General features: G+C 33.3%; 4 protein-coding genes across 4 annotated transcripts; 2 read left to right on the top strand and 2 right to left on the bottom strand.

The window, feature by feature from the left end:
* Positions 1–977: 977 nt before the first annotated feature.
* LOC110442024 (keratin-associated protein 6-2-like) lies at positions 978–2,147 on the bottom strand. Its single transcript, XM_021485419.1, has 3 exons — positions 1,744–2,147; positions 1,296–1,389; positions 978–1,072 (listed from the first exon to the last, which is right to left on the bottom strand). Exons 1-2 carry the CDS (start codon positions 2,111–2,113, stop codon positions 1,340–1,342), a joined length of 420 nt encoding a protein of 139 aa, XP_021341094.1. The 5' UTR covers positions 2,114–2,147; the 3' UTR covers positions 978–1,072; positions 1,296–1,339.
* A 6,019-nt stretch (positions 2,148–8,166) lies between these two features.
* On the bottom strand, positions 8,167–9,188 carry LOC110442014 (sulfur globule protein CV1-like). The gene is made up of 3 exons (XM_021485408.1): positions 8,919–9,188; positions 8,470–8,562; positions 8,167–8,261 (listed from the first exon to the last, which is right to left on the bottom strand). Exons 1-2 carry the CDS (start codon positions 9,157–9,159, stop codon positions 8,513–8,515), a joined length of 291 nt encoding a protein of 96 aa, XP_021341083.1. The 5' UTR covers positions 9,160–9,188; the 3' UTR covers positions 8,167–8,261; positions 8,470–8,512.
* Positions 9,189–14,900: 5,712 nt separating this feature from the next.
* On the top strand, positions 14,901–16,180 carry LOC110442022 (sulfur globule protein CV1-like). The gene is made up of 3 exons (XM_021485417.1): positions 14,901–15,255; positions 15,777–15,870; positions 16,086–16,180. Exons 1-2 carry the CDS (start codon positions 14,916–14,918, stop codon positions 15,824–15,826), a joined length of 390 nt encoding a protein of 129 aa, XP_021341092.1. The 5' UTR covers positions 14,901–14,915; the 3' UTR covers positions 15,827–15,870; positions 16,086–16,180.
* Positions 16,181–24,489: 8,309 nt separating this feature from the next.
* On the top strand, positions 24,490–26,385 carry LOC110442021 (keratin-associated protein 6-2-like). Its single transcript, XM_021485416.1, has 4 exons — positions 24,490–24,555; positions 24,738–25,109; positions 25,878–25,970; positions 26,292–26,385. Exons 2-3 carry the CDS (start codon positions 24,743–24,745, stop codon positions 25,925–25,927), a joined length of 417 nt encoding a protein of 138 aa, XP_021341091.1. The 5' UTR covers positions 24,490–24,555; positions 24,738–24,742; the 3' UTR covers positions 25,928–25,970; positions 26,292–26,385.
* The last annotated feature ends 1,105 nt before the right edge of the window (positions 26,386–27,490 follow it).

Here is a 27,490-nt window from a genome sequence, read left to right as displayed (position 1 = left end):
GTAGTATAATACCGATTGTTTGATTGTGAGAGTGTGTGTCTATTATATTGTTAGTATAATCACCTATTGTTTGATTGTGAGAGTGTGTGTCTAGTTATTTGGTATTATAATCACATATTGTTTGATTGTGAGAGTGGGCGATTGTGAGTGTGTGTCTAGTCAATTGGTAATACAATCACATATTGTTTGATTGTGAGAGTGTGCGTCTAGTCAATTGGTAGTAAAATCAAATATTGTTTGATTGTGAGTGTGTGTCTCGTGAATTGGTAGTATAATACCTATTGTTTGATTATGAGAGAGTGTGTCTTGTCAATTGGTAGTATAATCACATATTGTTTGATTGTGAGTGTGTTTCTCGTTAATTGGTAATATAATACCGATTCTTTGATTGTGAGAGTGTGTGTCTATTTAATTGATAGTATAATCTCCTTCCGTTTGATTGTGAGTGTTTGTCTAGTCAATTGGTAGTAAAATCAAATATTGTTTTTTGTAAGTGTGTGTCTAGTCAATTCATAGTATTATCTCCTTCCGTTTGATTGTGAGAGTGTGCGTCTAGTCAATTGGTAGTAAAATCAAATATTGTTTTTTGTAAGTGTGTGTCTAGTCAATTGTTAGTATGATCACATATTGTTTGATTGTGAGAAAATTTGTCAATAAGTAGTGCTACCTATCACAAAAGTATATGAAAGAATCGGTTTACCTTGTCATGTCATAAATATACCTACTTCAATAAGATAAACGGGAATCTATATTCATACCAAAAAATTTCTAATGTGATTGTTAAATTGTAAAAAAAAATCCATCTTTTTAGCAGAATTGACGAGTCGTCTTGAAACAATTCAAAAGACTTTGAATTGAAATAAAAGTTTATAGTATGGTTTCAACGAACATTAATTCATACGCCTTTTCTTACTTACCTAAAACGTATGTTATCAAATCAACAAAACCACTTCTTAAAAAAATAAAGAAGATTGCAATTGTTTCTTTTCAATTTTAATCAACGTAAAAACAGCACAAGCATACAAATAAATAACACACAGACCAACTGTCAACTGCCAATATTGCGCGATGTCTGAAAAGAGAGGAAAACACAATTCAGAAAACATGAATGCAAAAACCAAAATTATTTTGATGTGGATTATTTAGAGCATCTTGGATATATCCTTACAAAAAACATTTTGAGCTTATTAAGGGCGAAAATAATATTTCAGATTGATATAGTAAACATTGGATCAGTCCTACACAGTAATGAAATAGTAGGCTGTCATTGACCTAATAGAGAGTGACATACTTACATCACAGAGTTGCTTCTAATGTAATGAGTGTCAGCGTCAGAAGTTTAACCGGAGTTAGAGTTCCTCAACAGAAGGAGGAGGGGCAGACCGAGCACTGGAAATGAAGCAATATACGTTATAGGACAATTATACGACATATATCTAACACATATCATATTCACGGTTATCTCTTATCGATGAAAGAAAAGCTGCAAAAATAAGGCAGTATAAGGAGTAAATGACGTCACAGTGTCAACAGATCTGAAATACATGGCTGACATGGAATACAGAATTGGACGATATTGCCTACACCACAATGGATAAGTTGTAAACACATAAGATGAGGAACAATTTTACAAAGAAATGTCAGAAAGGGGTATTACTTCATTAAAACAGCATAGAAAATATACTTCAACTAAATGATAACGTTAATTTCACATATATAATTTAGAGCAAATAAAAAACTTACAAAGAAGTCCAGATCCTCCTCCGAGTCCTAAAAGTCCGTCGTTGCCGGCCTGGGGTGGTGGTGGTGGGAGGGCCATAGGCTGGATATACGGTTGTCTAATAACGGTCTCGGTGGAGACGTAGCCCTTTCCGTGTCCCTTTGAGTGTCCGTATCCGCTTCCGTATCCACTACCGTAACCGCTTCCGTATCCACTACCGTATCCGCTTCCGTACCCACTTCCATAGTCGCCTCCGTAACCCATGGTGTAACCGCCCCCTACGCTTCCATAGGTATCATAGCTGTTGTAACCGGAACCATATCCGGCTCCCAGTGCGCATGACACGCCGAGACAGAGACATATCGCAATAAGAGCGGTAGATGACGACTTCATGGTGACTATAAGACAAGCAAATACCAGTTAGATATACACAACAGTGAAATTGAGACGCCAAGTATATAAATGCTTGTATATATGAAGAACACATTTCATAGCACCATGAAGACTAAATAAAATTAAAAAGACTTGATCAACCTTTTACTGAATAAGTAAAAAAAAATATCTATGGTTAGATATACACAACGGTTAAGTGAAAACGAGAATAATATTAATAAAGGTATCAAAATTATTTAAAAATACTAAACAAAATACTTAAAATGAAAGATATATACATCAAGTTATTCTGTTTAAATTGTTGGTTTACGTTAAAAAGAATTCAAAGCATGTATTAATTTCCTAATTGTTATTGCTAAGCAAAGTATCGATAGGAGAACTTACCAGCTTGTGTGATGATCACCTTTGGTTCTGGCCCTTAAATAGCTCCCGTTCTCCTGTACCGTGACTTCCTGTTCCTCTGGTCCCTACCACGTGCCGTTTGTAAGGTAACATGACGAAGCACCAGGGGCGTTTAACAGTTCCAGACTTTCATCAATTACCAACACATTAACAGATTTACCGACATTTAATCACATGAAGTAAAATAATAAGATACACTGATCAGAAAATAGCGACAGCTATAAAAAAGTTTGAGTTTAAATCCTTATGTTAGGTAAACTCTTGTTTGGATGATGACAAATTTGGCAAATGATATAAAAATAACTTCAATGTTATGAACACAATGTTGTACATATTATAAGTTATAGATATAGACATAGAATACATGTTTTCAATATTGCTAGGATAATGTAATAATGATGGCTGCTAGGGGTTTGATGCACTAAGATCAACCCCAAAACAATATGGCTACCTCACTATTATTCAGAATACCTTGTTCATGTAATGATAAAGCCAGAATGTATTGTCATCAATGGTCTTATAATATTATATTTATAGATACATGTATATGAAAAACTAATAATAACGAAATAAATATTTTAAAAAGGAAAATAGATAAAAGTTTAAATGACTTATAATCGGATGTTTCTCGTTTGTACGGGACATAGTAAGTTTTCAGACAAAATCTAAACCAGACACAACCGACTCATTACATAGTACACCACATAAATTGTTACATTAGCACACATACTCTATAAACTAGGTCAGTAGGTTTCCATTTACATATAATACAAGACTTCAGTCAGAACCTCAATGATCTCTACAGGGATTAAACCGATAAGAAAAGACAATTTTGTGCAATTAATAGTTGGCTTTGTTTGGATTTCTGCATCCAGTAACATGTTTTTAATATGTGTTTCCTTGCTTCGTTTTTTAAATGATTATCTTAAATCACTACCTGGTGGACTATCCGGGTTTACCGTAACCCTGTAGAAGGTATTTATTATTGCACAATTTACTTGTTTACAAGTCTATTGTCTGTTAAAGCCAACGTTGTGCAATATTAAAAGTGTTTTATAGGAACTTTTTAATTTTTGTCATAATTACGTTTTTGTTTTTTAGCTTTATGAATGGACTTACTTACGTTTAAAAAATGTACTTCCTTACTTCGTTTATTGATTAATTTGATATGACTTTGTATATATATTGAATAATGCTGGTGTGACTTTGCATATATACTGAATTAGTTTGGTATGACTTTGTATATATACTGAATTAATTTGGTATGACTTTGTATATAAATACTGAATTAATTTGGTATGACTTTTTATATATACTGAATTAATGTTCGTATGACTTTGTATATATACTGAAATAATGTTGGTATGATTCTGTATATACACTGAATTAATGTTGATATGACTTTGTATATATACTGAATTAATGTTCGTATGACTTTGTATATAAACTGAATTAATGTTGTTATGACTTGGTATAGATACTGGATTAAGGTTGATATGACTTTGTATATAAACTGAAATAATGTTGGTTTTGACTTTGTATATATACTGAATTAATTTGGTATTACTTTTTATATCCTTCTGACATTTCGTACCTTCGATAAACCTAAATGGACGTATTTACCATATAATGCGGTACCATTTTATTTTGCTTTGATTCCTTCTTTTAAAGAATAACTTTTCATTTTAGTGTTTTATTTCTTCCTATTATTTTACGATAAAAGGGAAAAATAGAGTGTGTATTTTGTTACATCATTATCAAATCATGAAGTTTGATCGTGAGAGTGTGTGTCTAGTCAATTGATAGAATAATCAGCTATTGTTTGATTGTGAGAGTGTGTGTCTAGTCAATTGATAGTATAATTAACTATTGTTTGATTGTGAGAATGTGTGTCTAGTCAATTGATAGTATAATCACCTATTGTTTGATTGTGAGAGTGTGTGACTAGACAATTGATAGTATAATTAACTATTGTTTGATTGTGAGGATGTGTGTCTAGTCAATTGATAATATAATCACCTATTGTTTGATTGTGAGTGTGTGTCTTGTCAATTGGTAGTATAATTAACTATTGTTTGATTGTGAGAATGTGTGTCTAGTCAATTGTTAGTATAATTACCTATTGTTTGCTTGTGAGAGTGTGTCTTTTGTCAATTGGTGGTAAAATCACCTATTGTTTGATTGTGAGAGTGTGTTTCTAGTCAATTGTTAGTATAATTAACTATTGTTTGATTGTGAGAATGTGTGTCTAGTCAATTGTTAGTATAATCATATATTGTTTGATTGTGAGAGTGTGTGTCTAGTTAATTGGTAGTAAAATCACTTATTGTATGATTGTGAGAGTGTGAGTCTAGTCAATTGATAGTATAATCACCTATTGTTTGATTGTGACAGTGTGTGTCTAGTCAATTCAAAGTATAATTAACTATTGTTTGATTGTGAGAGTGTGTGTCTAGTTAATTGGTAGTATAATCTCCTATTGTTTGATTGTGAGAGTGTGTGTCTAGTCAATTGTAAGTATAATCATCTATTGTTTGATTGTGAGAGTGTGTGTCTAGTCAATTGGTATTAAAATCACATATTTTTGGAATGGAGGGTGTGTGTCTACTCAATTGTTAGTATAATAACCTATTGTTTTATTGTGAGAGTGTGTCTAGTTAATTGGTAGTATAATCACATACTGTTTGATTGTAAGAGTGTGTGTCTAGTCAATTGATAGTATAATCACCTATTATTTGATTGTGAGAGCTTGTTTCTAGTCAATTGGTAGTATAATCACCTATTGTTTGATTGTGAGAGTGTGTGTCTAATCAATTGATAGGATAATCACATATTGTTTGATTGTGAGTGTGTGTCTAGTCAATTGTTAGTATAATTTTCTTTTGTTTGATTGTGAGAGTGTGTGTCTAGTCAATTGGTAGAATAATCACCTATTGTTTGATTGTGAGAGTGTGTGTCTAGTAAATTGGTAGTAAAATCACCTATTGTTTGATTGTGAGTGTTTGTCTAGTCAATTGATAGTAAAATCACATATTGTTTGATTGTGAGTGTGTGTGTCTAGTCAATTGATAGTATAATCACCTATTGTTTGATTGTGAGTGTGTGTCTAGTCTATTGTTAGTATAATTTTCTTTTGTTTGATTGTGAGAGTGTGCGTCTAGTCAATTGGTAATAAAAACACATATTGTTTGATTGTGAGAGTGTGTGTCTAGTCAGTTGGTAGTAAAATCGCATATTGTTTGATTTTGAGAGTGTGTGTCTTGTCAATTGATAGTAAAATCTCCTTCCGTTTGATTTTGAGTGTGTGTCTAGTCAATTGGTAGTAAAATCACATATTGTTTGATTATGAGAGTGTGCGTCTAGTCAATTGGTAATAAAATCACATATTGTTTGATTTTGAGAGTGTGCGTCTAGTTAATTGGTAGTAAAATCACTTATTGTTTAATTGTGAGAATGTGCGTCTAGTCAATTGATAATAAAATCACATATTGTTTGAATTTGAGGATGTGTCTAGTAAATTGTGAGTATAATCACATATTGTTTGATTGTGAGAGTGTGTGTCTAGTCAATTGATAGTATAATCACCTATTGTTTGATTGTGAGAGTGTGTGTCTAGTCAATTGGTAGAATAATCACCTATTGTTTGATTGTGAGGATGTGTGTCTAGTCAATTGATAATAAAATCACATATTGTTTGATTGTGAGTGTGTGTCTTGTCAATTGGTAGTATAATCAACTATTGTTTGATTGTGAGAGTGTGTATCTAGTCAATTGGTAGAATAATCACCTTTTGTTTGATTGTGAGGATGTGTGTCTAGTCAATTGATAATAAAATCACATATTGTTTGTTTGTGAGAGTGTGTGTCTAATCAATTGATAGGATAATCACATCTTGTTTGATTGAGAGTGTGTGTCTAGACAATTGTTAGTATAATTTTCTTTTGTTTGATTGTGAGAGTGTGTGTCTAATTAATTGATAGGATAATAACATATTGTTTGATTGTGAGAGTGTGTTTCTAGTCAATTGTTAGTATAATTTTCTTTTGTTTGATTGTGAGAGTGTGCGTCTAGTCAATTGGTAGTAAAAAATTTGTCAATAAGTAGTGCTACCTATTACAAAAGTATTTTGATTGTGAGTGTGTGTGTCAGTCAATTGATAGTATAATAGCCTATTGCTTGATTGTGAGATTGTGTGTCTAGTCAATTAATAGAAAAATCACATATTGTTTGAATTTGAGGATGTGTCTAGTAAATTGTGAGTATAATCACATATTGTTTGATTGAGAGTGTGTGTCTAGACAATTGTTAGTATAATTTTCTTTTGTTTGATTGTGAGAGTGTGCGTCTAGTCAATTGGTAGTAAAAAATTTGTCAATAAGTAGTGCTACCTATTACAAAAGTATTTTGATTGTGAGTGTGTGTCTTGTCAATTGGTAGTAAAATCACATATTGTTTGTTTGTGAGAGTGTGTGTCTAGTAAATTGGTAATAAAATCACCTATTGTTTGATTTTGAGTGTTTGTCTAGTCAATTGATATTAAAATCACATATTGTTTGAATTTGAGGATGTTTCTAGTAAATTGTGAGTATAATCACGTATTGTTTGATTGTGAGAGTGTGTGTCTAATTAATTGATAGGATAATAACATATTGTTTGATTGTGAGGGTGTGTCTAGTCAATTGATAATAAAATCACATATTGTTTGTTTGTGAGAGTGTGTGTCTAATTAATTGATAGGATAATAACATATTGTTTGATTGTGAGTGTGTGTGTCTAGTCAATTGATAGTATAATAACCTATTGCTTGATTGTGAGAGTGTGTGTCTAGTCAATTAATAGTAAAATCACATATTGTTTGATTGTGAGAGTGTGTGTCTAATCAATTGATAGTATAATTAACTATTGTTTGATTGTGAGAATGTGTGTCTAGATAATTGATAATATAATCACCTATTTGTTGATTGTGAGAGTGTGTGTCTTGTCAATTGGTAGTAAAATCACATATTGTTTGATTGTGAGAGTGTGTGTCTAGTCAATTGGTAATAAAATCACCTCATGTTTGATTGTGAGAGTGTGTGTCTAATGAATGGTAGTATAATCACCTATTGTTTGATTGTGAGTGTGTTTCTAGTCAATTGATAGTATAATCTCCTTCCATTTGATTGTGAGTGTGTGTCTAGTCAATTGGTAATACAATCACATATTGTTTGATTGTGAGAGTGTGCGTCTAGTCAATTGGTAATAAAACACATATTGTTTGATTGTGAGAGTGTGCGTCTAGTCAATTGGTAGTAAAAAATTTGTCAATAAGTAGTGCTACCTATTACAAAAGTATATGAAAGAATCGGTTTACCTTGTCACGTCGTAAATATATCTACTTCAATAAGATAAACGGGAATCTATATTCATACTAAAAAATTACAATACAATCGTATCTGGTTTCTGATGTGATTGTTAAATTGTAAAAAAGAATCCATCTTTTAAGCAGAATTGACGAGTCGTCTGGAAACAATTCAAAAGACTTTGAATTGAAATAAAAGTTTATAGTATGGTTTCAACGAACATTAATTCATATGCCTTTTCTTACTTATCTAAAACGTATGTCATCAAATCAACAAAACCACTTCTTAAAATAATAAAGAAGATTGCAATTGTTTCTTTTCAATTTTAATCAGCGTAAAAACAGCACAAGCATACAAATAAATAACACACAGACCAACTGTCAACTGCCAATATTGCGCGATGTCTGAAAAGAGAGGAAAACAAAATTAAGAAAACATGAATACAAAAACCAAAAATATTTAGAGCATCTTGGATATATCCTTACAAAAAACATTTTGAGCTTATTAAGGGCGAAAATAATCTTACAGATTGATATAGTAAACATTGGATCAGTCCTACACAATAATGAAATAGTAGGCTGCCATTGACCTAATAGAGAGTGATATACTTACATCACAGAGTTGCTTCTAATGTAATGAGTGTCAGCGTCAGAAGTTAACCGGAGTTAGAGTTCCTCAACAGAAGGAGGAGGGGCAGACCGAGCACTGGAAATGAAGCAATATACGTTATAGGACAATTATACGACATACATCTAAAACATATCATATTGACGGTAAACTCTTATCGATGAAAGAAAAGCTGCAAAAATAAGGCAGTATAAGGAGTAAATGACGTCACAGTGTCAACAGATCTGAAATACATCGCTGACATGGAATACAGAATTGGACGATATTGCCTACATCACAGTGGATAAGTTGTAAAGACATAAGATGAGGAACAATTTTACAAAGAAATGTCAGAAAGGGGTATTACTTCATTAAAACAGCATAGGAAATATACTTCAACGAAATGATAACATTAATTTCACATATAAAAGTTAGAGCAAATAAACAAAACTTACAAAGAAGTCCAGATCCTCCTCCGAGTCCTAAAAGTCCGTCGTTGCCGGCCTGGGGTGGTGGTGGTGGGAGGGCCATAGGCTGGATATACGGTTGTCTAATAACGGTCTCGGTGGAGACGTAGCCCTTTCCGTGTACCTTTGAGTGTCCGTATCCGCTTCCGTATCCACTACCGTAACCGCTTCCGTATGCACTACCGTATCCGCTTCCGTACCCCCTTCCATAGTCGCCTCCGTAGCCCATGGTGTAACCGCCCCCTATGCTTCCATAGGTATCATCCCCCTTGTAACCGGAACCATATCCGGCTCCCAGTGCGCATGACACGCCGAGGCAGAGACATATCGTAATAAGAGCGGTAGATGACGACTTCATGGTGACTATAAGCCAAGCAAATACCAGTTAGATATACACAACAGTTAAGTGTAAACGAGAATAATATTAATAAAGGTATTAAAATTATTTAAAAATACTAAACAAAATACTTAAAATGAAAGATATATACATCAAGTTATTCTGTTTAAATTGTTGGTTTACGTTAAAAAGAATTCAAAGCATGTATTAATTTCCTAATTGTTATTGCTAAGCAAAGTATCGATAGGAGAACTTACCAGCTTGTGTGATGATCACCTTTGGTTCTGGCCCTTATATAGCTCCCATCCTCCTGTACCGTGACTTCCTGTTCCTCTGGTCCCTACCACGTGCCGTATGTAAGGTAACATGACGAAGCACCAGGGGCGTTTAACAGTTCCATACTTTCATCAACTACCTACACATTAACAGATTTACCGACATTTAATCACATGAAGTAGAATTATAAGATACACTGATCAGAAAATAGCGATAGCTATAGAAAAGTTTGAGTTTAAATCCTTATGACAGGTAAACTCTTGTTTGGATGATTTCAGATTTGGCAAATGATATAAAAATAACTTCAATGTTATGAACACAATGTTGTACATATTATTAGTTATAGATAAAGACATAGAATACATTGTTCAATATTGCTAGGATAATGTAATAATGATGGCTACTAGGGGTTTGATGCACTGAGATCAACCCCAAAACAATATGGCTACCTCACTATTAATCAGAATACCTTGTTCATTCTTAGGTAATGAAAAAGCCAGTATGTATTATCATCAATTGTGTTATGATATTATATTTATAGATACATGTATTTGAAAAACTAATAATAACGAAGTAAATATTATAAAAAGGAAAATAGATAAAAGTTTAAATGTCTTATAATCGGATTTTTCTCGTTGGTACGGGACATAGTAGTTTTCAGACAACATCTAAACCAGACACAACCGACTCATTACATAGCACACCACATAAATTGTTACATTAACACACATACACTGTAAACTAGGTCAGTAGGTTTCCATTTACGTATAATACAAGACTGAAGTCAGAAACCTCAATGATCTCTTTAGGGATTACATCGATAAGAAAAGACAAATAATAGGTTGCTTTGTTTGTCTTTATCCATCCAGTAACATGTTTTTAATATGTGTTTCCTTACTCCGTTTCTCTAGTGATTATCTTAAATCACTACTGGTTGACTATCCGGGTTTGCCGTAACCCTGTAGCAGGGATTTATTATGGATTCATTTTGGTATGATTTTGTGTATTTACAGATTAAATGTTTTTTTAAAACAGCTATTTCATTTTACATAAAAATATATATATATATGTGATAAGGTATTTCAGTTGGTATTAAATTAGCATTACATTTTGGGTCTAAAAAAAAATCAGCATATTTCTTTTTACATTTTCTAGAGTGCATGTGTGGCGTTTCGCGTGAAGTATAATGCTATTTTGTGGAACCTAATTTGGATATGCTATTAAAAAAAGCCTTTAACTAGTAGTCATACCAATTTTTCCTATCGTTTAAAAGTTTTTGCTGTTTGTGCATTACCTGATTATATATTGACTGTCCCTTTGTCTTATTTTTACATGCTTTACATTGATTGTTTTTACATACAGTTGTATATCCTATTGCTTCCAGGTACTAGTTAGTGGTTATAAATAGATTGTGTTTTGTAATCTATATTGAAGCCAGAGAATTGTGGAGTCCTCTTTTATTTTGCAATACATCCATTTAGATATCTCAGGTCAATTTCGTCCTTATTTTCTATGGTACTGTTTCGTTTATAACTCGACACAATTGATAAGCAGTTGGCCCAGACTGTTGAGGTGAGTTCAGTTTATTTATTGTGTCTGATACTGTTGTTATATTAATGTATCGATCAGACCTCTCATTGGGCAAGTGTTTTGGCGGTTCATTGTATAGTTGTTTTTGTTGACTCACTTCTTATGTTGGTATGATTTTAACAATCACCTATTAAACTATCGTGTATACAGATCTTTTAACAAAATCGATTGTTTTGTTTTAATTAGTTCTGACCTTGCCCAGGACGGGTATGATAGGTAGGCTGAAACTAGACTAGAAAAATGGTTTCAGGGTGCCAAAGTTTTAATCCTCCGTCCAAGCGCTTTTTTCGTTTTCACACTTTTTATTGTGTTTGCATTTGAACAAGGGAGATGATATATTAAAACAAATACCGATCTGAAGAGCAATATTTTTTTAATCCGATTGATTACTTTGTCGTTAATGATACGGTTCTATTTAGCTATTGTCATTTTTATTCAAAGTTTTTTTTTTAAACTGAAAACAATCTTTCATTGTCGAGGTTTGTTAGACATATATTACCGAAAGTTTATCCAAGGATAGATACAAATATTTTCAGTAAAATGAACATATTTCTCTTTTTTGTAAACTCATTATAGATCGGGAAAGCTGTCTCTGGTAACCATTTTTGTCTTTTCTTATATCAATTGTTTAATTGATTTTAGAAATAGAAATGTGTAATCAAATAACTATTTTAACTATTAAACCATTTGTGCTTCAGGAATAGTTTAGATTTAGAAAAATATTTTGAACAAAAAAATAAAAAAGAATTAAAATTCACTACTCTAATGCCGATAAGCACGAACAAAATCGAATAGTCAGTAACATCGCGTAACGAATGACCGGGGGCGTGTCATCATGTCCTTTCTATCAATACCTACATGTTAACAGGCTAAGTGACAAGAAACCATGTAAAACAAACATGGTCAGATAGATCGATCATACCAGAGAAACAGCACTGAGCTGATGTTCAAATCACCGTTGACCTTATTAGCTATACGTAATAGTAATGATATAATACGTTAAATTCTTTTATGAGATATGGCAAAACAGGTAATCAAAATGTGTATGGCAGATATTCACCTCGAATTCCCGGAAGAATACAGTTATTAAAACTGAAAAGACATACCAACAGAGAACATTCATTCACATATGAGGAATATTATCTGAATGTTGTAAATATAAAAATAAAAAGAGCGAAACCATAAATGTGCTTAGACGGAAAAAGTGGACCAGTATTTTGGCAACTTGATATCAGAAACCCTTTTTGCTAGCCTGTTTTCAGACTATTTTTTAAGCAAGATTTGGAATAGGTCAGTAGTAAATAAGAAAACTTCCGATTTTGTTACGAGATCTGTTTGCACATTAATGATTGTTCTACTAAAATCATACTAGCATAAAAAAGTAGGCCAACAAACATAATTATACAAAGAAGCGCCATTTAAGATCAATAGTTAAATACAACAACAGTATCAGACACAATTAAATAAACACTGCAACATTCTGCGTCAATTGATTTTAAATTGTGATAAGTTATAAACCAAAAAAACACCACAGCAAAAAGGACGAAGTTGACTGGAGACATATAAATATGATGCAATTCAAACACAAAAAAACTGTACCGAAAAAAGTAGAAAGAAATATGCCGGGGAAAAAAATTGACCCAGAAATATAATGCAAAATGGAGGAAGTATATAATTCAAACTTTAGTAAAAGATAAACGAAGTAATGAATTTACAATACAATATTATAATTTGGTCATTTACAACTTATCAGAAGTCAAAGAAATGAAATGCGTATACAAAGTGTTCCAGAACCTTAATTAGAAACATGGAAAATAGGGAATGGTACCTAAACGTCGGTTACAACAGGCATTACATGTGTAAACTAGTAAACCATGAAATAATAAATTCCCACTACAGGGTTACAGCCGACTCGGAGGACCGATAGTCCACCAGTATCGTTAATTACATTGTCAGTTAAAATAATCACAACGTAAGGAAGCACCCATCAAAAATCAGTAAGTGGATTGGGAAAGTCAAGTAAAGTAAACGTTTGAAGCAGATAATATGACAGTTTTGTCTATTTATGACTCACGAGAGGTACTGATAAAAAGGAAAAGCCATGTCTTTAATATTCCGAAACATATGTATAAATACTGCAAAAGAGAAAAGATACATCAAAAACCATAAAAAAAACAAATGTTAACCCAAAACTATTTACAAAAAGACAATATAATTTTGAACAAAAAATTTCATGTTAACCCTATCCGAATGAATTTCAACTAGCATGTTACTGTCAACCATGGGACTGATAGTCCACAAGCAGTGTCAACCATGGGACTGATAGTCCACAAGCAGTGTCAACCATGGGACTGATAGTCCACAAGCAGTGTCAACCATGGGACTGATAGTCCACAAGCAGTGTCAACCATGGGACTGATAGTCCACAAGCAGTGTCAACCATGGGACTGATAGTCCACAAGCAGTGTCAACCATGGGACTGATAGTCCACAAGCAGTGTCAACCATGGGACTGATAGTCCACAAGCAGTGTCAACCATGGGACTGATAGTCCACAAGCAGTGTCAACCATGGGACTGATAGTCCACAAGCAGTGTCAACCATGGGACTGATAGTCCACAAGCAGTGTCAACCATGGGACTGATAGTCCACAAGCAGTGTCAACCATGGGACTGATAGTCCACAAGCAGTGTCAACCATCTTACAGCTTTAATAAATCACTAGAAAAATTTAGTAAGGAAGCACCTTTTTAAGTTTAGCTAGTAGATGCAGAAAATGTCTACTGTAGATATTGTTTTAAAAGTTACTCTTTATATATCCTTAGTTTTTAACATATATGTAATATATAAAATCATTTGGCAATTGAACACATTATGTTTTAACTATTTCATAACCTAAGAGTTAACAAGGTATTTAGAATAATAGTGATGTAATTATATTATTTTGGGATTGAACTCAGGGCACCCCAACCCTAGTAGCCATCATTATTACATTACCCTAGCAATATTAAACAATTTATTCTATGTCTATATCTATAACTAATAATATGTACAACATTGTGTTCATAACATTGAAGTTATTTTTATATCATTTGCCAAATCTGACATCATCCAAACAAGAGTTTACCTGTCATAAGGATTTAAACTCAAACTTTTCTATAGCTATCGCTATTTTCTGATCAGTGTATCTTATAATTCTACTTCATGTGATTAAATGTCGGTAAATCTGTTAATGTGTAGGTAATTGATAGTCTGGAACTGTTAAACGCCCCCGGTCATTCGTCATGTTACCTTACATACGGCACGTGGTAGGGACCAGAGGAACAGGAAGTCACGGTACAGGAGGACGGGAGCTATATAAGGGCCAGAACCAAAGGTGATCATCACACAAGCTGGTAAGTTCTCCTACTGATACTTGGAATAATAATAACATACGCGTAAATTAGGAAATTAGTACATGCTCTGATTTCCTTTTAAAGTAACTATGCATTTATTTGGTACAACTTGATATATGTCTTTAATCTTAAGTAGTTTGTTTAGTATTTTTAAATAATTTTAATACCTTTATTAATATTATTCTCGTTTACACTTAACTGTTGTGTATATCTAACCATAGATATTTTTTTTACTTATTCAGTAAAAGGTTGATCAAGTCTTTTTAATTTTAATTAGTCTTCATGGTGCTATGAAATGTGTTCTTCATATATACAAGCATTTATATACTTGGCGTCTCAATTTCACTGTTGTGTATATCTAACTGGTATTTGCTTGTCTTATAGTCACCATGAAGTCGTCATCTCCCGCTCTTATTGCGATGTGTCTCTGTCTCGGCGTGTCATGCGCACTGGGAGCCGGATATGGTTCCGGTTACAGCAGCGATGATACCTATGGAGGCGGATACAACATGGGTTACGGAAGCGGATACGGAAGTGGGTACGGAAGCGGATACGGTAGTGGCTACGGAAGTGGATACGGACACTCAAAGGGACACGGAAAGGGCTACGTCTCAACCGAGACCATTATTAGACAACCTTACATCCAGCCTATGGCCCTCCCACCACCACCACCACCCCGGGACGGTAACGACGGACTTTTTGGACTCGGAGGGGGATCTGGACTTCTTTGTAAGTGTTTAATCTCCTCGAAATTATAGATGTGAAAATAACATTTTCATTTCATAGAAAATATATTTGCGATTTTGCTTAAACGAGGAACAAAATGTAAAATGTTCCGCATTTTATGTCTTCACAACATATACACTCAACGGTAGACAGGTTCGTCAAATTATGTAATCTGTGTTTAGACCATATACTCAAGTTCTGTACTCCGTGTAATATTAAAATGCTCCAGTTGACTCTGTGTTAGACAATATATATTCATTTTCCGTACTCCATTTTTAGACTGTATTCAGTGACATACTCAAGCTCTGTATTCCGCATCAGACCATATACGTCAGCTCTGTTGACATATTGGCATCGGATAATGTGTAGCATACATCGGAAGTTTTAATGCCATATGTAGCTGCTTTTCTTTCGTCCGTATGATTTTACTACCTATTTGATATTTTAGGTATATGTTGTATAATTTTCCTACATTTGTAACCATATATTACTATGTTCTATAACGTATATTGCTTCATTTCCAGTGCTCGGTCTGCCCCTCCTCCTTCTCTTGAGGAACTCTAACTCCGGTTAAACTTCTGACGCTGACACTCATTACATTAGAAGCAACTCTGTGATGTAAGTATATCACTCTCTATTAGGTCAATGACAGCCTACTATTTCATTGATCTATTTAATAGATCCAATGTTTTAGTCTGAATGATTGTCACCACTTTTATTAATTTAAAATGACTTTTACTAGTATTCATCTAAGATGCTCCAAATATTCCACATCGAAATTGCTTAAGTTTTTGCATTCAAGTTTTCTAAACTGTGTTTTCTTCTCTTTTCAGACATCGCGCAATATTGGCAGTTGACAGTTGGTCTGTGTGTTATTTATTTGTATACTTGTGCTGTTGATACGTTGATTAAAATTTGAGAAAAACAATTGCAATCTTTCAATTTTTTTTATTAGTGTTTTGATTTCTTAGTTTTAGAGATAGTAATATTCAAACCGGTTCTGATTAGCATAATTCTTACATTATATTATAATATCGCTATGTCGTGTCATGAAAATACAAACACACATATACTCTCTTTAAGTAGGAAAAAATGCGCCTGAACTATTGTTTGTTACATCGGGTGGAAATATTTCAATTTGATTCAAAATGTTTTGAATTGTACCCAGACGACTCAGCAATTGTGCTAAAATGATGGATGTAGTTTCCTATTAAACTATTATATCAGATTCAGATACATTTGTATTGCGGTTTTTTTGGTATGTATACATGTGCAGACCTCGCATACATCGGGGTGTCAAGTGAAGCATTGAAGTGTTTTTAGTTGACATGTATATACAATGCAAAATTGCCACCTGCACAAAGACAAACTCAACCATGAGTGTAGACCGTTCACTAGTCCAGTTGGCATTCATATTGACTATGAGTGTCAATTGAAAGTGTCAAATAGTAACATTATTTTAATTATTTTAAGTTTTAGGGAGTTTCTATCGTTCCCCTAATTCAATTTCCTGCTCTGATTGTTTATGAGCGTACAATTCTCCTGGAACATCGAATAGTCAAACCGGGAACAATAATGATGACGTCAGCAAACTGGCTGTGGCATTCCTAGTAACCTTAATTTAGTGACGTATTATAGTGACATTGACACGCAATGGTTAATCGGACAAATGTCAGGAAGCAAAAGTAAAAATGATGATATAGATTCACTTATTAATAAAATCTTATCGCGTTAACGGGTTTTATAGGGATGGTAGGAGTTACTATGTGACACGATAAACCGACTCTTTCATAAACTTGTCATCATAGGTAATTATTTTACTTATTAGTAAGACAAAAATTCTCACAATCCAACTATTATATACTTACGCTTGACTAGACACACTATCATAATCCAACTGTAGGTAATTAAACTACCAATAGACTAGACACACACACACACAAACACACAACCCAACTGTAGGTAATTATATTCCAAATAGACTAGACACACACACACACACGCACACACACACACACACACACACACACACACACACAATCCAACTGTAGGTAATTATACTACCAATTGACTAGACACACACCATCATTATTCAACTGTAGTGTAGGTGAGTATATATTATCACTTGACCAGACACATACTCTCATAATCCAACTGTAGGTAATTATACTTCAAAACACAGACTTTTCACACTTTTACCGTAAATTAGAAGCACCTTTCCGTCCAGAGGGCAAAACTTAGTAAACATTCCGCTGCACCGTATGGCTTTGAAGAACTCATCAGTAGTACTGCAGGTCAAAAGAATGAAAAAACATGTCAAAGTTTTCCGTATCATATGTTAATTACAGCGAAAAGGGAAAGTTGCCATTTAAAACATTTATAACGTGACAAATGTACAATTTTATGGTGCCTCAGATAGTTTATACTTCATGCTGAATTCCATGTAACACGTGTCGGATTGAATTCCACCAGCAAAAATAATTAGGCCAAACTTTGTGACAGATAGTACGCCATTAGAGTCAACGAAAAGCTAAAACTAACCACTAAAACTACAATGAAAGGAAGAACACAATGAAAGGAAGTAACTAAGTATAATACTTCGTGACCAGAGACACTGGCATTCTAGGGTAATAACTTAATTATTGCTGTTTCTCAAACAATAGATATTTTAGGTTTTATAACCAAAGTACGTCGACGACACTAAAGTGACGACGACGCACACTACAATATTTGGAGAGGTATTTGTAATGTCTGATTGTCTGATGTTGTTTGATCATGACATTTCAGTGCAATGTTGTGTTTTATGCGAAATTATTTTTGTTATCTGAAATAAATAAATATTAATTAACTATGCATTAACTGTGGTATGATAATACACCGTGGAAAGATAAACTGACTTTCTGAGAAACTTCAAGATTAAGGGGTATATATTATATATCAGTAGTATACTTACGGAACAAAAATTGATAAAGGGGGTAACATTATATATCATTAGAATACATACGGGGAAAAAAGACATTATAAAATTTTGCAGTTTTCTTTTGGGTATTTGTTTAACACTTCGAAAGACTAATACGCTTGCAGAACAAATTATTTGCGTTACACAAAAAATCCGTTTTATTTGTTACTTGATCGCCACTTACACAACTTTAATGTATACTTGCCATGGGCTATTTTCGTCCTATTTTGTGACGCTAGTTTGTGTTTGTGGTATAACGCTTCAAGAATTATGAGAACGTCTACCATTACCTAGAAACGATGCATAAAAAGCAGTCAACTTCTTCCTCTTGACTTTTCAGATCCCGTTTGTGTTGAAATATGGCATTGCATTTTTCATATTTCTGTCTCAAATCAATTCGTGAGAGACTTGAGCCTTTGTTTTATAAACCGTGTAACTGTGTGTGTGTACCTGAATCTGTAATCTTGTTTATGTATTTAGGTATTGTGAAGATCCAATACGTAGTTCACCTTGTCCGAGATATTGTGACTCTTCTTGTACCTGTTGTTTGATCATGTGTTGTATGCAGTCCTCAAATATCTTGAGCTTATTTCAGTGTCGTCTAAAACCTTTTTTATGTATCTGATGCCGGGACATGTGCAATTTGAGAGATTGTTTTGCTTTGTGAACAGAAACAGCGCATCAATAGATGGTGTCCCCAACACAGTAGATATAGCATCTCCAAACAAAACATTGATCCAATTTATGAGAAGTATGACAAGTTGATGATTGTGCATACAATTATCTCTAGGCCGATACTTACTACTGTTTCCTAAAATATTATTCTAATGTGCATACAATTTACTATTGTAAAATCAAAAGTTAGACATGCATACAACGAGAAGAAACAGGATTCTTTATTATACAATACAAGTTCATTAAGGCAATAGCATACTTCCCAGCTGATACAATGAAAATCACATCAATCTGACGGTACAATGTACATAACCGACCACGGTAGACGTCGGTTTGTGATCCCTTCTTGTTTAACTGACACACTGGTATGGTACATATTTTTGCTTTTCTATCACTCTGATACCACCAGAAGTATAAATCAACTGACTATGTTATCTGTTTATATCGATAAATTTCATGAAAAAATACAAAAATCAACTCTATTAAATCGACCATGCTGATGATTACCTCCGCTTAAAGTCGGATAAGACAATATGTTACATCATATATGTATACATTCCTATTGTCAGTCAAAGGTTGATGTAATATCTGATAGAACGATTTATTGCTTATTTCATACACACGTAGAAATGTGCTGCCATGACTTAATGGGGTAAGACCTTACATAGTTTAAGACTATTGATACACTTCGACGCTTAGTCCAGTTAGCATTCATAATGACTATGAATGCATGCTGAAACTATCAAATAGTTAAATTTACTTTTTTCCATTTTAATCCCATTGTGCGAGTTTTTATCGCTTCCGTATTTCAATTTCCTGCACCGATCGTGTGTGAGCGTTACAATTCTCCTGGAACATCGAATAGTCAAACCGGAACAATAATTATTACGGCAGCAAACTGGCTGTGGCATTCCTATCAACCTTAGTTTAGTTAAGTATCATAGTGACATTTACATCAATGGTATATTTAAAAGTATGCCAGTAAACAAAAACAAACAAAACAAAAACAAAACTACTTAGTAAATACTAATATGACTATAACTAATATGATATAAAACATTCAGTTCTCTAATACATAATCCGCCTTAACCAAGAGATCGTCCAGAGGCAGTCATATAGTTTTAAACATTACGTGAGATGAATTTATTAATATCCGCAGACAAGGTATTATCTGCTGCTGTTATAAGCGTAGAATTAGCATGTCCAATACGGTTAAAAATATCAAGAAGAAAATACCTGGAAGTAGATTAGTTAGGACAGTTAAAGAAATAAAAGACCAGCATTTACAATAGATGAATCACAGGAACATGCTAGATCAATGACGTGTTGATCTATAAATTAATGATGACAAAGTCACTTTTATTGTTTCTCATTTGGCCTAAAATAATATTAAAGGACTTGGTACATTATGGGTCATTTTCGGCCTCAGAAAAAAAGCAAAAAATTCAACTTGAATTTATTTACCAATTTCTGTTATAAACATCATTTTGGGTGATTAGGGGAATCTTTTTTGGTGCAGATCTGTTTCCATGCGTATGCGCTGATGCCCTCCCAGAACAACAAAATTGCGTTTTTATGCAGAAATAGCCAAAATATGGTGTTTTTGGACAGTTAGCTTACAGCAATGAGAACCTCCACATGTGACAAACAAAAAGAACGTTATACGAATGATCACTAATATGACAATGTTTATGCATGTCAAATATCTATTTATTTGGTGCTCGCGGAGAATTTCAAAAATTGAAGAGGGTTTAATAAATTTGCTTCAAAATGGCCTATTTTCAAGGTAAATGACACATCAGAAGATATTCAATTATACCTCTCTTTGTTAAGCCATATCTCCTATACACGATTTCGGATGAGTTTGAAATTTCATATTTGCGTACTTCCTTCATACCAGATTACGAATATTTTCAAACATCTTGTATAACTCTTCATTTATATGAATCGTTACCACCCAATACTCACTATTTCATGACGACATTACGGTTATAAAGTTTATTTTCGTGGCTCACTTTAACGCTTCTCATATTATTATACGGATAATGTTTCAGCGATCACGTTATCGATCCACAAAATCGCGAAAATATTATCCCCGGGGAAATATGGTTCTATACGGTACCTTGTTTTATAAATATCAGTTATTTATCATGGGATATTGAAAAATCTTAGGTAACTCCGATGATGACCATTGTATTGATTATTAATGAAAGATTCGATAATATCAAACAATTAATTAGGCGTTAAATGGTTTATTATTTAGTAAAATTCGATCAACTTATGTTTGTGACCCTCGATTTCAGTTTTCTATGCCAATCTCTTGATATAGTGTATTATCCGAGGTACAACTGCTTTAAGCAGTAATACTTTTCATGGCACCAATCTGTACTGATTTAGATATTTGGATCGCCAACAGTACTGTCCAAATGGAACCAGAATACTCTAGAATTGTTCGATCTCGACTTTATGTTGTAACATGTACAAAATATTCAATCGCTGATATGTTTTATTGTGTATATCATAAATATGACCCCCAATGAACCTTTGGAGGAAAAGTAAGTTCTGAATGTTAATGTAACAACATTCTTGAATATGCTGGTGGTCAAATATTAAAGGATGTTTGAACCTATTTTCCTAGATACTATTAATGTTTGTTTTATTATGATCGAAGTCGATTCTCTATTTTAGCCCAAATATTAATAGAATCAAAGCCATCGTTCATTGCAATAAATGGAGTTACGATAACATCATCAGTAATCGCAAATTGAGAAATGTTACCAACAAATAGTATAAGATTGGTGGTAATTTCATTTATATAAAAAAAAAAAGTAAAAATAAGAAAGGTCCAAGTAAGGAACCTTGTACTACCCCGGCAGATATGTTTAAAGTATGAACTATATCCTTATATAACAGATCTTTGCTTTTTATTAGTAAAATAGCTTTCAAACCATTTATTAAAACTCCACATATACCAACTCGCATAAAAACCGTATGCCAGACTTTGTGCAAGGCTGTATAAATATCACAAAAAGTAATCTTACATTCTTACCTTTGTCAATATTATTAATAATTAAATCATACATTGTTAACAATTGGTTGACTAGTTGACACGTTTAATATGGCTCAGGGGAAGTCAGTTAGAGTCAGAATTAGTTGTTATACGCAGATCATCAATAGAGTTAGACATACATGTAATAACCTCTGCTTTATCCAAAGGCAATGGGTGAATTAATACGTAATTTCCAACTCTAGGTGGGTTAAAAAATACATTTTTTATTGGAAAGACTACTAATTCATTTTGAAATAAGCGACAATTTACTAGGAGGAATGGTTACATTAGAAAGGGAGTTTTGAGTTTTGTGAGATACAGTTTTCATTGATAAGTTTATCCATTAGGTAATCAATGTGTGAATTAAATGGTCTATAAATGCAGCAAAGAAGATGTTTTTTTTGTAAGATGATCTTATTTCTGAGACGATGATTTCAAAATCAGATGATTCTAGATAAGATCGTCCATTAGCATGAATATTTTTGTTTTTTCGGAAAGGAAATGTTTTTTTTAATAGATTATACTCTGACTATTATCAACTCTAGACACAACACTATAACGCTAACATGCCACTTTAATTCGCTGAATTGGATGATGTTATACCATACGAAGCATTACATATACTAACATTTACCATATAATAACGTTTGTGCGAAGTCTGTTTACCATCGTGACCCAAACCGGAAATCAGATTGTAATAATAGGATAGAGTACGGACAACAATATCCGGAAGTTTATTTTTCATATCAAAAATGTGAATTTATACTTATGTTGTTAATATATATGTATGACGAATACTGATACGTGATCGAATATTTTAAACAGTATGTCCATTATTTAAAGGCGATTCTAGACCCCCATGTACATTGTATGTATAAACATATATATGTTTATGTCATACATTTTTTTTTTTTTTTTTTGTATATATCGCTATTTTAATTAAATATATTCCCCAAATTTGTGCTATATAGTTATTTTCAAACCATTTGTAATGATTGCCAATATTTTCGCTAAATGATTACTTTTAGGTGTAAAGGGATACTTGAACGTACCAAATAAATAATTATCAAATTTAATTACTCATTGCATTTCTATGCTCCTGATATTGTAGATAGTTATATATATATAAATGGGCTACGGCCTATCATAGGGCCATCAATCAATATGATTCCCTTATTGAACAAAGTGTGGTAGATAAACTAGTCATTGCTTACAGGTATACTTTCATAAAACCACGAAATGTTTGGTAAGGAAATGAAATGTTTCTAACATCTCAAAAAGTTTTCTTTATTCCCTCATCTTGTACGAGTTTCGACATTAATTTTGCATTATTTTTGGAAGTACTCCTTTCTTCATTTTGCTTAACATCTTGTGTTTTCATCAGTTTATATTATTTGTAGTTATTTATATTTAAATTTATTTATACACCTGATCCATCTGATTTTGTCATTAAATCGTTCTTTTTAAGTAGTTTCCCTATCGTAATAAATTTGAATAGTAGGGTCTTACTTTCTCTATTTCATATAAAATTGAACAAATAGGATTCACGGTTTTAAGGTATTTCTCGTTTGGATTTGGAAATGATATTGAAATGTGATTAGTTTGTTAGGCTTTCAATAAAACAACAGTCTTAAGTTAAATAAGAATCTTTTTACATTTTTTTATGGTATAAAATCTTCTTAATGCTCATTGCCCAACATTTTAAAAATCAAATTGGGTAGTTTCATCTCACATCACTATCCGAGTTGGACTTACATTTCTTTTTCTGACTGATTTTGTATTGTATTCTTTAATTGCTGCCTTTAATAAGCGATCTGTTACATCTGATACAATACATGTCAATGTCTTGCTTTTATTGAATTTTGTTTAATGGCCATATAGGAGGTATTTCAATACACATGTTTTGAAAAAAAATGGCGAGATTGGGACTTTCTAAAATAGACGATTTATTACTGCCCCCACTCCCGCGCTAGCCCGGTTAATAGCTGGGCTCACATTTGTATGAAATACTTATTATAATGATGCTTTTATCTCCCTCACCTATTACCATCTTGAAAAATAAAATCCTGCCTTTTTCTGATACTTTTGTCTAAGACTCTTCTGGTTGAATAAGCCACTGACACTGCAGCAATTTAGTTTACGATATTTAACAGTGGAATTGATCTCGAATTAAAAAGGTCTGTGTTTTTCTTGGAAGATATATACTATTTCTAAACACAAAATATTACTTACTTTTACCTAGCATTAACATGAATCTATAGGATTAATTTACTGTATAGATGTAGACTATAAATATCAAAAGATGACGATAATTAAATAAATGCAACTCATACTGAAAAATAAAAACATTAGTATTACAGTATTTTATCGTATAAATATAAAACAAATGGCAAATTAATGTCGTTTCAACATTTTCCATGCCTAAAATTATACAATATTATATGGACTAGTATTCAATGTGTCGGTTATCGCGCGGGTACGGTGACACGCCTCCGGCATTTCGTCACCTTACGTGAAGTGCGGCACGCGGATGGGGCCGAGAAAACAGGAAGTCACTGTACCGGGGCTATAAAAGGGCCAAAGCCAAAGGTGATAGTCACATCAAGCTGACGTTCAACAGGTAAGTGAATATATACATATGTATGAGTGGGGATATGTTTATAAAACTGAAAATCAAGAGTGATTTTATTTCATTCACAAATATAATTTTCTTTTAAAATTGGCGTTCTTATTCCGTCAGATATATAGCTTTCGTTTTATTGCTGTAAATCCTAATCAGAATTTTGTTTTCTTGTCTTACAGTCACCATGAAGTCGTCATCTGCGGCCCTTATTGCAATATGTCTCTGTCTCGGCGTGTCATGCGCACTGGGAGCCGGATATGGTTCCGGGTACAACAGCTATGATACCTACGGAAGTGTCGGAGGCGGATACACCATGGGTTATGGAAGCGGGTACGGTAGTGGATACGGAAGTGGTTACGGCAGCGGATACGGAAGCGGATACGGAAACTCAAAGGGATACGGAAACTCAAAGGGATACGGAAAGGGCTACGTCTCCACCGAGACCGTTATTAGACAACCTTACATCCAGCCTATGGCCCTCCCACCACCACCACCATCCCAGGGCGGAAACGATGGACTTTTTGGACTCGGAGGGGGATCTGGACTCCTTTGTAAGTGTTTTATCTTTCTAATTTATAGAAGTGATACAGTGTATTACCATCAGCTTTCATTTGTTAATATATAAGTAATTTTGTTGTGATGTATAGTAGTAGTGCACATTGTTTTAAGACCAAATACATCTGATCAGTTCTGTGCTAAGTGTGGGACAATTCTATTCCAGTAGAGCGGCTACTCTATATCAATGACCATTTACTCTAGTTATCTTTATTTTTACATATGCAAAGTCCCTTCTTTCTTCTTTTGTATACCTATAACCATAAGTGAGGAAGCAATATTCAAGCATTTTAAAAAAGATCTGAGATTATTTGCGCAAAATTAAAATCAATTAATATTTTCTTATTGAAATACAAAAACAAATAATTTTGGGTATGCGCTTTTCTTTTTTGCACAATATTTGATCTTGAAACAAATGCCGAGCCAAACATTTCTATCATCGATACTGCTATACCATCTAAAATATATTTTAGAACACAGTATGTAATAGTATACAATAAGTATCTTTCTTCGGTGCTTACTGTTATAGCCCTTATTCAGGTTTTACAGTCTGGCCTATAACGTATATTGATGTTGCACTGTGACGCCACTTACTCCAGATTCGGTAAAGCATGCATTGGAACCTGTATGCCTTATTTAGGTACTTTTCTGTCATCGATAAGAGTTTAACACCAATGTCATTATTTTAGATATATGCTGTTTAGTTGTCTACAATGATTACCATATATAACAATATCCTGTAACGTAAATTGCTTCATTTTCAGTGCTCGGTCTGCCCCTCCTCCTTCTGTTGAGGAACCGTAACTCAGGTTAACTTCTGACGCTGACACTTATTACATTAGAAGCAACTCTGTGATGTAAGTATATCATGTCCTATAACGACCAGTTCCAGTATTTCAATATATATCTGGTAATTGATTAATATTATCGTCAATTTCAAATATTGTAATTGATAATCATTATGAATATTAATTTAATCTAGAAATAGATAGCCACCCTCAGTTCACTATAAGTTTGGAAATTGATGATCACACTTGTGCTATACATCTGCTTTTTGATTATGTCGTTTTAATATTTTACATCCGAAATATTCTATATATTTTCTATAGCTTGATTGTCAAATTGTCATATGCATTCATCTATGAAATTTCCTAAACTCTGTTTTATTTTATTTTCAGACATCGCGCAATATTGACAGTTGATAGTTTGGTCTGTGTGTTATTTGTTTGTATGATTGTGCTGTTGTTATGTTAAATAAAAGATCGAAATAAATAGTACGGCGTTGTCATGTTTTGGGGTAACAGACTGTGACAAGTCTAATGTGAAATGAAATCTCTTTAACCTAAAAGAAACCGAAAGATGTAGTTAGAAAAATATTTTGTGAGACACACAGCATCGAATTCGATGACAAAGATACCAAATCGACGATATTCGGGGTTAGAAACACGATGACAAAAAATATCAAAACGTAGGGATAAATAAATTGACCGCAGCATCAAGACCACATTGCCAGAATAAAATATATCAATTCTTCAGCGAAGATAAACAAAATAAACCACATCGTCATCATACGGTTAAATAAGATCACGGCGTCAACACACGAGGAGAAAATATATAAACAAAGGGATGTAGTATACCGCAGCGTAAATACACCAGGGCAAAATATATCACATTATTCCTTGTTAGGACAAAAAACTACCACAGCTTCAACACATCAGGCATAAGAGGCCACCAGGTCAACACAAAGGGATGACATATAGTACAGCTTCAATACATAACGACATCAAAACAAATCGGAAGATAGCGCGGGACCTACATTCTGCACGTTATAATATGATGTCATATAAGTGTGATTGGTCCACCGGCATGCATCGTAAGGCAACGTTTATATCAGCCTTACACAAAACATGACATAATATTTAGCAATTTATTGAATGTACATATAATTTTATATACTTCCCGTAATACTTCACATTTTATCAAAATATACATTCATAATGTATATTCATATAAACATGTCACTACATTCTTAAAAAGATATTGAGATAAACATTAATGTTTATATATTTAGAGGTTATCAAATGACCCTATCAGCCCGAAGGCTGATTCGGAGTAAGACATGGAAATGGTTCTTACATGTATGTAAGCTTTTTATCATATCCTGCTCTATAACATCAAAAATATAAGCAATAACACATAAATCTGGCAGAAAATTGATATACCTAAGGTATTTCATACAGGCTCATGTCAGTGTATATAGTTTGTAATGGGCTCATAACTTTTTCTCAAAGCGAAAACAGATATGGAACTTGCTTGGTATAACCATGTCAAGAACAATGTCAATAATGATCTTTGCAGATATTTTTTGTCGAAAGCA

The sequence above is a fragment of the Mizuhopecten yessoensis genome, unplaced genomic scaffold (assembly GCF_002113885.1).
Source record: "Mizuhopecten yessoensis strain PY_sf001 unplaced genomic scaffold, ASM211388v2 scaffold716191, whole genome shotgun sequence".
NCBI lineage: Eukaryota > Metazoa > Mollusca > Bivalvia > Pectinida > Pectinidae > Mizuhopecten > Mizuhopecten yessoensis.
This window is presented reverse-complemented; position numbering and strand designations above follow the sequence as displayed.

Coding starts and splice junctions, on each gene's coding strand:
- LOC110442014 (XM_021485408.1), bottom strand. CDS start 9,159: ATGGGCTACGGAGGCGACTATGGAAGGGGGTACGGAAGCGGATACGGT. Junction 8,563..8,918: donor AGGAGGATCTGGACTTCTTT/GTAAGTTTTGTT, acceptor CTTCATTTCCAG/TGCTCGGTCTGCCCCTCCTC.
- LOC110442024 (XM_021485419.1), bottom strand. CDS start 2,113: ATGAAGTCGTCATCTACCGCTCTTATTGCGATATGTCTCTGTCTCGGC. Junction 1,390..1,743: donor AGGAGGATCTGGACTTCTTT/GTAAGTTTTTTA, acceptor CTTCATTTCCAG/TGCTCGGTCTGCCCCTCCTC.
- LOC110442021 (XM_021485416.1), top strand. CDS start 24,743: ATGAAGTCGTCATCTGCGGCCCTTATTGCAATATGTCTCTGTCTCGGC. Junction 25,110..25,877: donor AGGGGGATCTGGACTCCTTT/GTAAGTGTTTTA, acceptor CTTCATTTTCAG/TGCTCGGTCTGCCCCTCCTC.
- LOC110442022 (XM_021485417.1), top strand. CDS start 14,916: ATGAAGTCGTCATCTCCCGCTCTTATTGCGATGTGTCTCTGTCTCGGC. Junction 15,256..15,776: donor AGGGGGATCTGGACTTCTTT/GTAAGTGTTTAA, acceptor CTTCATTTCCAG/TGCTCGGTCTGCCCCTCCTC.